This window comes from Hemiscyllium ocellatum, chromosome 13 (assembly GCF_020745735.1).
Source record: "Hemiscyllium ocellatum isolate sHemOce1 chromosome 13, sHemOce1.pat.X.cur, whole genome shotgun sequence".
Lineage (NCBI taxonomy): Eukaryota > Metazoa > Chordata > Chondrichthyes > Orectolobiformes > Hemiscylliidae > Hemiscyllium > Hemiscyllium ocellatum.
The window spans coordinates 5861861-5874432 of NC_083413.1; the positions used below are offsets into that span (position 1 = coordinate 5861861).

The 12572-nt window shown below is 40.3% G+C and overlaps 1 protein-coding gene across 8 annotated transcripts in view; it reads right to left on the reverse strand.

Annotated features, from left to right (window-relative positions):
- The window catches only part of LOC132821757 (transcription factor Dp-2-like), a 207160-nt gene that overhangs the window by 40927 nt on the left and 153661 nt on the right, over nucleotides 1-12572 (reverse strand). For 7 of the 8 annotated variants that reach the window (XM_060834498.1, XM_060834495.1, XM_060834497.1 and 4 more), the window contains one exon: nucleotides 9371-9418. The exons of the other annotated variant lie outside the window; for it this stretch is intronic. In XM_060834498.1, the coding sequence (XP_060690481.1) occupies nucleotides 9371-9418 (48 nt within the window). The remainder of the gene's footprint in view (nucleotides 1-9370; nucleotides 9419-12572) is intronic. 8 annotated transcript variants of the gene reach the window in all.

Below are 12572 nucleotides of genomic sequence, written 5' to 3' on the forward strand. Positions count from 1 at the left end.
GCCTCTAGTTATTTTCTATCTTGAAGGTGTTTTAGAAACATATCTTTATGCAATACAGAGTCGGCATTTAAATTTTGGGCTTATTAAGTAAGGTGAAAACTTGGAACTCTTGCAACAGAAACAGAAACCACTGATCAACAGACTCATAGACACAAGACTGGCTAACTAATAGAAGCTAGAAGTTTGTGTTCAGAGAGGGAACTTTCAAGCTCCAACTAGTGGAATGATACAAGGATTAGTCCTGGGACCACACAGTTATTTACACTTTCTATTAGTGACTTGGATGAGGAAAGTGAATGTATTGTAGCCAAGTTTGCACATTACAAAAAAATGATACGAAGTCAAATAGGGAGGATGACACAAAGAGTCTGCAGAGAGATACAGAAAATGTTAAGGGAGTGGGGGATAAAAAACTTGGCAGATAGAATGTAATGTGGCAAAATGTGAGGCTATGCACATAGGCAGGAAGAGTAAGGGAGTTCAATGATATGGAATAGGAGAAAGACTGCAGAAAGCCACAGAACAGAGGAACTTCGGCGTCTTGTACATAAGTCACAAAAGCTATCATCTAAATTGAGCAGGCAACACAGAAAGCTAATGGAATCTTGGTCCTTATTTCAAAATGGAATGCAGTATAAAAGTACATGAGTTAAGATTAGAGTGGTGTTGGAAAAGCACAGCAGGTCAGGCAGCATCTGAGGAGCAGGAACATCAATGTTTTTCATCATCAGGAAGGATGAAGGCTTTTGCCTGAAACATTGATTTTCCTGCTCCTCAGATGCTGCCAGACCTGCTGTGCTTTTCCAGCACCACTCTAATATTGACTCTGATCTCCAGCATCTGCAGTACCCACTTTCGTATGTATAAAAGTAATGTCTTGCTAAAACTATACAGGTCTCAAGTTAAGCTGTGAGTAGTTTTTGTTTTTTTAAGTCAAAGGTTTACTAGTTTGATCCCAGGAATGGAGCAATTGTCTTATTGGAGTTTAGAAGAATGAGATGTAACCTGATTGAAATGTACCAGATACTTAGGGGCCTTGACAGGGCAGATGTGAAAAGGTTGTTTCCCCATGTGGGAGTGTACCATCTCAGAATACAGAGATAAGGAGAAATATCTTCTCACAGAAGGTAGTGCATCTATGGCATTTTCTATTTGGAGGTCTGTAGAAACGGTACTGGTAAGAACATTCAAGACAGAGATAGATTTTTAATCATTAAGGGAATTAAGGGCTCTGGGGAAAAGGCAGGAATGTGGAGCTGAGGATGTATTATATCAACCATAATCTCTTTGAATGGTAAGGTGGACTTGATGGGCCAAATGGCCTATTTCCATTTTTACATCTTGTGGTCTTATGTACTATAACTAACAAAGAGGAATTCACTGCTCTACCTTAGGCATGCCAGCAGAAATAAGAACATAGATAGAACATAATTGAATTCCCACTATAAAAATGTGGGAATCCAACTTTCTAAACAATCTCTCTGACTACAGTTAAACTATCACTTTTCCAGAAAAAGCATCCTATTTCCCCTCCGCTACACATCTAAATATTTCACTACCTTGCCTTTGTTATGGAAAAGGTTACGTTTGTGGCACAGGCTCTTTGACTATCTCCTCTGTTATCACAGATACATGTATCTATGTATTAATCCTTCTCCTGATCTATCACACGTATGATTCTTTTTACCCAATTGTTCTCACATTCTCAGAAATCTGTATCCTTGGCAGCGTAAGTAAAACAAACAATGCTGTTCCTCACATTCTATAGGAAGGTGAAAATAATCATTTGTGTTGACCTTTCCTACAAAACTGAATTATTTGAAAGTAGATTGAAATTGATTAAAACAAAAAAGGTAACATCACCAAATTTTGTCACAAAAACTACTAATTTACCTTCCAAATGGGAACTGATCTAAAACCTGGCATATCAGTAAAACAAACTGTTTTTATCCCCTTCTGGTTTTCCAATACACTTTCAGTCCACAGTAGACAATATTATTTATCTTTAACGAAGTATACCGTAGAATCTTCCAAGTTCAGTAATTTCTTTTCTACTCTTTCAACACTGGCCAGTTATACACAAGATGCTGATCAAGCAGCCGTACACAAACACTCTGCAGTCACAACTATGCTGGACGTGCTAATCAACTAAGTTCCACTTCAGCTTCTGCAAAAGTAAGGCACCATCCATATTACGGCTCCGCATTTCAACCTGGTGATTTTTTTGGGTGATAAGTGGATTGGATTGCAAGGTTAGAGAGCACAAGCCCCCCCTATCACCACCCGGCATTGAAAGGAAAATAGTGTAGCATTAGGGGAAAAAAATGTATCCTATCACTAGAAACTGGCTAGGATCAATGAAAACAAAAACAGACACCTACCCACATTTAAAACAATCTCCTATGTGAATAACTGATATGTATTGTTTTAAAATAACATATACTAAGGTACTTTGTGAAAACTGTTCCTGCTAAATTGCGAAAAGCAAAGATCACACATGGCTACAGATAGCAACACAACATGGTTGCTGTCTCTTTAAGAAACTACTTTTGCAGTGAAAGAAATGGTATGTGTTAGTAAGCAGCTCCAGTAGCTAACCCCTGCGCAGTAAGTTGAGTAGTTGCTAGGTGGCAAAGAAAACCATTCAACTGCTAAAAGGAATCAGTTCAGGATATTGTAACCTATAACAGTGTGAACTAATGAATGAAATAAGGCAATAAGATGGCGACACCTTGCATTAAGCTACTCGAGAGGGGAAACACTTCTGGGAATCTCCAACTTTCTTTTTAAAAAAAGAAATAAAGCTACGAGGTGGTACATTACGAACATTAACAAAGAATGCTGAAATCTTAATTAAATTTGTTAATGCCTTAGAGGGTTTGCTGAATTGCCATTTCATAATGATGTGTGAGGCAGTTGCTGAGTGCAACCCTTTAGTGCAGCTACCACATCACCGTAATGAAGTAAGATTTCATTTTCACTGTTATTAATATTTAATAAGTTTCTATTCAAGAAAGGAAAAGTATTAGGTTAATTTTCAGGACATGATAAATTTGTTACTGGCTAAAGTATAAATGACAGCTCATCTTGGGCTTATTTAATTTCAGCAATAATTCAGGAAGCAAAAACAGGAGGAGAATAAAAACGCATCACTTCATGTTGTGGCTGGAACAGATGCACACTGCAAAGGGAAATTAAACTGAGCATCATTATTAGGTTTCATGCAAGACAACAGCGTACACGAGTGACTGTGTGCCTCAGGACAGCCACGAATGTGCTAGAAAAGAAAAAGGCACAGGAAAACAAAATATCTAAAATAGAAAATGTAACCTTGGTCTAACAAATTGTACATGTACCAAAGTATTTTCCAAAACTGTATTAAGTAAATGTTCTTGTGCAATTGTTTTGTTGGCACACAACCATGTCAAAAATGCATTTCTTGAGGACCAATGTTAGGAATACAGGACCATGACAACTGGTCAGTCACCTAGAGCTCCCTGTACGTTGGGCTCCTCATTTTGCATTGCAGCGTCAGGCAGTTGCAATATAACAAAGGAAGGGATGAAACAACCGAACAAACAATTCTATTACAAGTGATAGGTATATGCACCCATCCCACACTTGGAAATTTACTGGCTGTCACTGGAGTGCTTTTGTTTTCAAGAATACACAATTTCCGAGGCTAGAAATGTAAAGCTACTTTAGGAAGATCTAGCTTGCTTTTTTCTCCCATTCATTTTGGCTGTGCAACTGATTGTAAAGATACCATCTTTTTGTAGGTCAGTTACAATTGCAAGTCACTACTGCTGCTGTGGATAACTTTGAACAACCCTCTAAAACATGCTGAATTCTGGATCCGCTGCCCTAGGGTCATGTTATAGCTCTCGATGATTCAAGATAATGGAGAAACTGGGAAATTGGTAAGAACTTTGCCAGACCTGTTACCTGTCATGGTATTATTTATACTTAGAAATATATTCAAAAATGTCTTTGATTCAAGTTATTGGTGTCTCACAAAACTATATAAATTTCTCTCAGTTTATCCAAAGTGATTATCGAGTGTTACATGTGGGCAGACTTGTTCTGTCAAAATTAATTTACCTTCCTTTTTTTAGATTAGATTACTTACAGTGTGGAAACAGGCCCTTCGGCCCAACAAGTCCACACCGACCCGCTGAAGCGCAACCCACCCATTCCCCTACATTTACCCCTACCTAACACTACGGGCAATTTAGCATGGCCAATTCACCTAACCTGCACATCTTTGGACTGTGGGAGGAAATCGGAGCACCCGAAGGAAACTCACGCAGACACGGGGAGAATGTGCAAACTCCACACAGTCAGTCGCCTGAGTCAGGAATTGAACCCGGGTCTCTGGCGCTGTGAGGTAGCAGTGCTAACCACTGTGCCACCGTGCTGCCTAAACTGGATTGACTTTTCATTCTGCCCAGATACATAAAATTTGATTTGATTTATTGTCAGTGAAAAGCTTTGTTTATAAGTAGTACAGGCAGATCATAGGGTGAAACAAAAATTAGATAGAGGCATACAGATTATGCCCGCAAAAGGCGTGTGCTAGGCAACATCAACATTAACAAGATCAACATTATTTGAGGTTAGAGCAGTCCATTCAGCAGTCTATTAACAGCAAGGAAGAAGCTGTTCTTAAACCTGCTGGTGTACAAACTCCTGTATCTTCTGCCTGACAGAAGCAGTTATAGGAGATCATTACTGGGGTGGCATGGGTCTTTCTGCAGCAATGAGACGTGTAAATGGGGTCCAAGGTTGGGAGGTTGACTTCCATGATGGTCTGTGTTGTGCATGCAACCTTCTGTAATTTCTTACGGTCCTGGGCAGAGCAGTTGGTGTACCAGGCTGTTGTGTACCCTGACAGTATGCTTTCTATGGTGCACCTGTAAAAGGTGGTGAGGGTCCTTATGGACAGGCCAAATTTCCTGAGCTGCTTGAGGAAGAAGAGGCATTGTTTTGCCTTCTTGACCATCGCATCTACATGGGAAGTCTATAACATATTGTCGGTTATTGTCACTTCTAGGAACGTGATGCTCTCCACCCTCTCAACCTCCGCCCCATTAATGTAGATGGGAGTGTCTCCTCCTCCTTTCTTTCTGAAGTCAATGATCAGTTCTTTAGTTTTGACGACACAGAGAGAAGTTGTTATCATTGCACCATGACACCAAGCCCTCTATCTCCTTCCTGTATTCTGACACATGACTGTTTAATATGTCCTACCACAGTGGTGTCAGCAGCAAACTTGTAGATGGCATCTGTGTGGAACAAATGTTAAACTAGCCTGAGTGATCTCTTTCCTGGAGATAAGCAGAACTTGAGCCGGTCAGGATGACAGTTGAAGACTGACCTCGAGTCATAGAGTCCTACAACACAGAAACCGAATCTTCGGTCCAACTTGTCCATGCCAACCAAATTTCCAAAACTAAACTAGTTCCAATTGCCTGCATTTGGCCCACATCCCTCTAAATCTTTCCTATTCATACACCTATCCAAATGTCTTTTAAATGTCGAAACTGTACCTGCATCTATCACCTCCTCTGGCAGTTCATTCCAGAGATGAACCACTGCCTACATGAAAAAAGTTGCTCCTCCAGTCCCTTTTAAATCTTTCTCCTCTCATTTTAAAAATATGCTCCCTAGCTTTGACCTTCCTCTCCCTAGGGAAAAGACTTTTTCTATTCACCTTACCTTTGCCCCTCATGACTTTATAAGCCTCTATAAGGTCACCCCTCAGCCTCCAATGGTCCAGTGAAAAAAGTCCCAGCCTTTCCTTATAAGTCAAATCCTCCAGTCTTGGCAACATCGTGGTAAACCTTTTCTGAATCCTCTTCAATTTAATAATATCGTTCCTATAGCAGGGCAATCAGAACTATATACAGTATTCCAATGGTCTGAGCAATGAAGGAAAGCGTGTTAAATACCTTCTTAACCACCCTGCCTACCTGTGATGTAGCTTTCAAAGACCTGAACTCCTAGTCTCTGTTTGACAACACTGCCCAAGGCCCTACTATGCCCTTGTTTGTTTTACCAAAATGCAACATCTCGCATTTATCCAAATTAAACTGCGTCTGTCACTCCTCAGTCCATTGGCCCATTAGATAAAGATTCCTTTGTATTCTTTGATAACCTTCTTCATTGTCCATTATACGACCAATCTTAGTATCACCTGAAAACTTATTAACCGTGCCTCCTAAATTCTCATCCAAATCAATTACACAAAGGACAACAAAAGTGGACCCAGTACAGATCCCTGTGGAACACCACTGGTCACAGGCCTCCCGTTCAAAAAACAACCCTCCACGACCACCCTCTGCCCTTCATTGTAAGTTGCCCTGGCCTGGCCAATCAATGTCCTGAGGGACACGTGCAATTAAGGTTGGCAGATAGGCTCTCGGAAGCTGGAGGAGGGTCAATCAGAAAGGCGTTCAGCTTTGGAAGGACCAACAAGCTGCAATAGAGGATCAGTAAAGTATAGGGTGCTTCGTGAAGGAGGTGCCCTATTGCCAACTTAGAGTCATAGAGGTCTACAGTACAGAGAAAGGTCCTTTGGCCCACTGAATCTATTCTGGTCAAAAACAAGCACTTAACTGTTCTAATCCTATTTTCCAGCACATGACCGATAGCCTTGTAAGCCTTGGCATTGCCAGTGCACATCTAAATACTTGTTCGATGTTACCGGGTTTCTGCCTGTACCACTCTTACAGGCAGTGAGTTCCAGATTTCATTCACATTCTGGGTATAAAACATTTCTCCACATCCCCTCTCAACCCCCTGCCCCTTATCTTAAATCTACGGGCCTAGGTCATTGATCCCTCTATCAAGGAGAAGAGCTTTTTCCAGTCCACTCCGTCTCTGTCCCATGTAGATTCCAAAACTACACACAACACTCCAGCTGTGGTCTAACCAATGTTTTATACAGTTCCAGCACCACCTCCTTGCTCTTAAATACAATGCCTCGATTACTAAAGACAGGTATCCGATTTGCCTTCTTCACCACTTTATCTACCTGTCTTGCTAAGTTAAGGGACTGGTGGACATGCACACCAAGGTCCCTCTGATTTCCCGTGCTTCCCAGAGTCCCACGGTTCACCATGTATTCTCTTTGTTAGAACTTTTAAATTTAGATTAGATTCCTTACGGTATGGAAACAGGCCCTTCGGCCCAACTAGTCACACCGACCCTCTGAAGAGTAACCTGCCCAGATCCATTCCCCTACACTAATATTACCCCTAACTAATGCACCTTTCACTATGGACAATTTAACATGGCCAATTCACCTGACCTGCGTGTCTTTGGACTGTGGGAGGAAACCCACACATACACAGGGAGAACGTGCAAACTCCACATAGACAGTTGCCCGAGACAGGAATCGAACCTGGGGTCCTGGCCTGCAAGGCAGCAGTGCTAACCACTGAGCCACCGTGCCGTCCCTGCAAAAGTAGCTTTTGCAGCCATGCTACCCCTGTGATTGGGGAAGCCTCTCTACATGATCATTGCTTCACCCTGCCTGGTGGAAAGGTCTGTATCTCCATCTGGAGGACTGAACCTTCAGCCTACTGCTGCTTGCAGGCCAATCCTGAGCACATAAGCTGGTTGTGTCTGGGACTATGTTGATTCAGGGATTGTCCAACCAGCCTCTTTCAAAAGGCCTTCAAAGAACCGTGTTCGATACTAACTTCAAACACACAGTTAATGCCATCTCATTCTGCCTGCACAAAAACTGTCCAGAAGGAGATGAAAGTTGGGTGGGCTTTACACCAGCTGATGGGGTTACTTTCAGCTTCCACCCACCTCAGCTCCAAACCTGGGCTGGGGATCAAACCCCAAGCCGGTAAAACCAAGAGTGGCAGTATTAATCTGTGTGACCAGTCTATATACACTCAATTCTAACAGCTTATATAGAGAAGGAAAGGGATTTATAATAAACATCTTAATATCCAAGAAAATGAATGATAGAATAATAGATTCAAAGAGACCAATTATATAGTCACATTAAAACAGCTTTCTAATATGACTTATGTTAAAGTGGAAAACTGAAAATTAGAATAGGAAATTTTAAAGGAAAGAAAGCAATTGGGTTGTAGTAAACTAAATATAATCTGCTAGCAAATTTTACCACCGCAGATTTGAATCATTATAACTCATTCTGAATAAAAATTGTTCAAAAGAATTCCATTTCTTTCCAATTTAAAATCAGAAATGGACTATTTTCCCATTGGTTTTGCACTGATGTGTGACTATAATTAAGTTACAACCTACAGGAATCAAATCTGTGCATTCATGATAACCCCATTGTTGAAGCTTAATCAAAACACAGACCCTTCTGCAAAATTACTTCAATTTTGTCTTAAGAACTACATTTGTTGCAGAATCAGTGGATCTGTAAATATTTAAAACTTGTTTAGCGAGGCGCCTAAGATTTTCATTGTGCTTCACAATGTTAGGGCATTAAATCCGATTAACAGATTCACAAACACACCAAGCTAACCAACAAGAAGCTGCTGCAACTACTGGAGATACAAAAAGGCTTCACACACATTGATTATGTAAGATATTTGTAGCACTTTCTGCTCATGTAAGAAACTGAATTTACCCAATCACTAGCCCCATCTCCACTTTGTGAAGCTGCAATAAGTAAAAGATGCACTGAAATAAAATCACCACGGGTGAGTTGTGCTGTCTGGACTGAGGACATGCAAACCAAATAGTTGCGATGTGGTCTGTAAAACATGACTTTCCTTAAGTCAAATTACATGCTGTGCACAAACTAAATTGTTAGAAATCATTCTAGGTTTTGCCTGCATTAATGAATTACCATATTAGTAACACAAAATTATTTCCTTGCTTTTATAAGTGAAAAGTATAAAGGCATATAGCAGAAACTGCTTCTATTAAATCTAATTACAGATATTATGAACATTAATACTTCCAGACATGAAAAATACACATGCAAATGTGGTACACAAATACTAAATGATTGAAGACAAATCACAGCAAACACACTATTTAGATCAAGCTTTATGATCTAAATATGGACACCTCTTCCAAGTGCACATGGACGTTGCAGGAAAGCCTCCTGCGATCTGACTGTGCAAAGGAAAAGACCAGATGCCCTATTCTCTGGAGACTGGTTTCATGACAGTTGTTCTAGCATTCATGTGCAACAAGGTTACAGCCCTCTGAAAGAACAGCTATTTTTAGTCACAGGAAATAAATCAAAATGGACAAGGCACTCTCATGCCTGAGAGAGTGCGCTGTCCAAAAAAAAGGCTTACATAATTTGTCCATAAAAATGGGGAAATAATCATTAGGATCTCTTAAAATTTTAAGATGTACTTACTTGTCTGAAAAATCAGATTCAATAAATTCATGGGTACGTTTTCTGCTCCTGCAAGGAAGAAAAAGCCAATTCGAAATTTAAGGAAAAAAAGGATAGCTTTTGTAATAGAATATATAAAAATAGCCTGTAAAACTCTATGGTATACTAAAATAGAGACGTCTTCAGCTGGCTTTTTAAACAGTACAGCAGACAGGAATTTTTATTCTCCATAAATATTTACGCACAAACATGAAATCCTCAAATTGCATATCTACCTGTAGCCTTTCAACAGAAACTAAAACAATACCCTTGGGATATTTTATACCATGTTGCGGAATGTTTTTAGAATAATTAGGAAACAAAACTACACACCAGTGAAGTAGTAAAGCCTGTTTAATTGAGTATATATATGGGACAGTAACTAGATTCCTTCCCAGTCATTCATGGTCTTCAGCAGCTAACAACGGGGGTCAACAACATGCACAGTATCTTTGATGGTGAATAGTCCCTGATGACTTTTCTTTGGTCTGCTTAGAAGAGTAAGAATCTAAAATTATAATCCACAGCTGTTTTCCAACCCTTAAGCCAAGTCAAGCAATTCCATTTAACCCAAACAATTCATTAGGAATTGTATTTCTTACTTGCTAATTTAGGTTTGTTTTGAGTTTCTCGGGTCTGCAGATTACAAATGCTGATCTTGGTGCTCCTGTAAGCTCAATGGTGCCAAAAACATAAATCAAAAACACAAAAACCTGTTAATATCTGCAGCTGACAATTTAAAAAAATTAATAGAAACTCTGGACAAATTTATTTGCAGATTTCTTTTCTTCAAAGCAAGAGAAACTCAGTTACAGAAACTTCAGCACGGACTGTGGTCATTTCATTCTTGGTCTTGAGCAGATGTTAGTCTACATTGGAACTACCACATTTCCTCACTGCTTCCCCACATCCTTAATACTTTTAAGTCTAGCGAGTTTTGAGAAGATTTGTAGCTCAGGTTGAGGTTCTGGATAAAGGCTTGCTCGCTGAGCTGGAAGGTTGTTTTTAGACGTTTCGTTACCATACTAGGTAACATCTTCAGTGAGCCTCTGGATAAAACACTGGTGGTGTAGCCCGCTTTCTATTTATATGTTTGGGTTTCCTTGGGTTGATGACGTCATTTCCTATTCTTTTTCTCAGGGATGGTAAATGGGATCAGCAATATCCTTACATATGGATAAGGAAGGACACCACTTCAGCTGGGACAACACATCCATCCTAGGACAAGCCAAACAGAGATACACACGAGAATTCCCACAACCATGGCATTCCAATTGGAACTCTATCAACAAACACATTGACTTGGATTCCATTTACCATTCCTGAGAAAAATAACAGGAAATGATGTCACCACAAGAAACGATGTCACCAATCCAAGGAAACCCAAATATATAAATAGAAAGCAGACTACACCACCAGTGCTTCAATCAGAGGCTCACTGAAGATGTCACCTAGTATGGTGACAAAACGTCTGAGAAGGAACCTTCCAGCTCAGTGAGCAAACCTACATCCAGAACTTTTAAATCTCTCAAATGGATAAATTAATGACAATTCTAGGAAACAGACTATCATTGAACAGTGAACATGTGCTAACAAAAGACAATAAAATAACTTCCAAGGTAACATCTTTGTCAGTTGTACCAAACTAGCAATGTTCACTTTACCTCTTCCCTTTCTTAATTCCAAAATGGCAATTTAGTGTTACAACACGTTAAAAAAACAGAAAGTACCATTTGGCCCAAAGGATTGTGCTGGTATTTATGTTCCACAGCACAACATTACATCAAGATATCCAATTGCTATTAGTGTGAACCCTGCAGTGTAACATACCAGACCTGGCTGCCTGTGAATACAAAGTAAAAGAAATAAAAGAGAAATGAAGGAAAGAAACTAAGCCAGCAAAGAAAATCACAACAAACCATGGGCAGAAATTACAGTCTTCAACCTGTTGAATTCAATGTTTAGGGTGAATGACTGTAAACGTGCCCAGTAGAAAGGTGAGGTGCCATTCCTTAAGTTTGCATTGATCTTTACTGGGACAGTGAAGACAGAAGGTCAGAATGGAGGTACGGCAGAGAATTAAAATGATTCCCTTGTTTTGATTCATTTTCTCCCCTATGTTTCCCCCTCATTCCCATTATTTTGTTTTCAAATGATCTTGCTATTCACACCTCTTATAGGTACCTCATTTGTTTCTTGCCCCATTACTCCACTTGGCCATGCACCATGAAGTCTTTGTTTGCTTAACCTCTCCTACTCTCCACTGGCCTTCCTGTTTGTTCTTCTTCCCACTCTCTCCCTTCTCTCTAAAAACCTATTACATTTCTAAATTTTCCCAGTATAGATGAAAGGTCACAGACCTAAAATGTCTTCTCGGTCTCTCCCTCCTCCACAGTTACCCGCCCTTGATGTGTATTTCCAACATCTACTGTTTGCGATTCAGAATTCCAGCATCTGCAGTAGTGTAGCTTTCTATCAATAAAAGCTAACATTATTTCATCCCTTGTTTCAATTTATTTTCCTTCTCTACATCCACTCCTCACTGAAAAGATGGATTAGTGAGTATGTTCCAGGGCTTCGGCTAATAAAAAGCCTTAAGCTTCTAAATGTTTTCTCCAATTCCCAGTTTCTGCTCAACAACTCCTCCTGGAACGGCCCAAGGGAATATAAGAGAAGATCAGCATTTTAACAAAGAAAGAGAATCTGAAGTCTTTTGTAAACCAAGTGAAAGAATAGTGAAATGTAGGGTAGCACGGGCGGTGGCTTAGTGATTAGCACTGCTGTCTAACAGGACCAGGGAACCAGGCTTGATTCCACCCTCGAGTGACCATCTGTGTGGAGCTTGCATGTTCTCCCAGTGTCTGCATGGATTTCTTCTGGGTGTCCCTGCTCCCTCCCACAGATGTGCAGGTTAGATGGACAGGCCATGCTAAACTGCCCGTAGTGTCTAGGGATGAGTATGTGAGGTGGGTTAGTTGTGGAAAATACAGGGTTATAGGGAAAGGGGCGGGGGGTGGATCTGGGTGGGCTGCTCATCAGAGGGGCAATGTGGTCTTGATAGGCTGAATGGCCTACTTCCACACTGTAGGGATTTTATGATTCTATTCTATAAATATGCAATAATCCGACATTGCACAGACTACATCATGTTTCAAAAATTGCAGTTTGAATGAAAGTACTCACC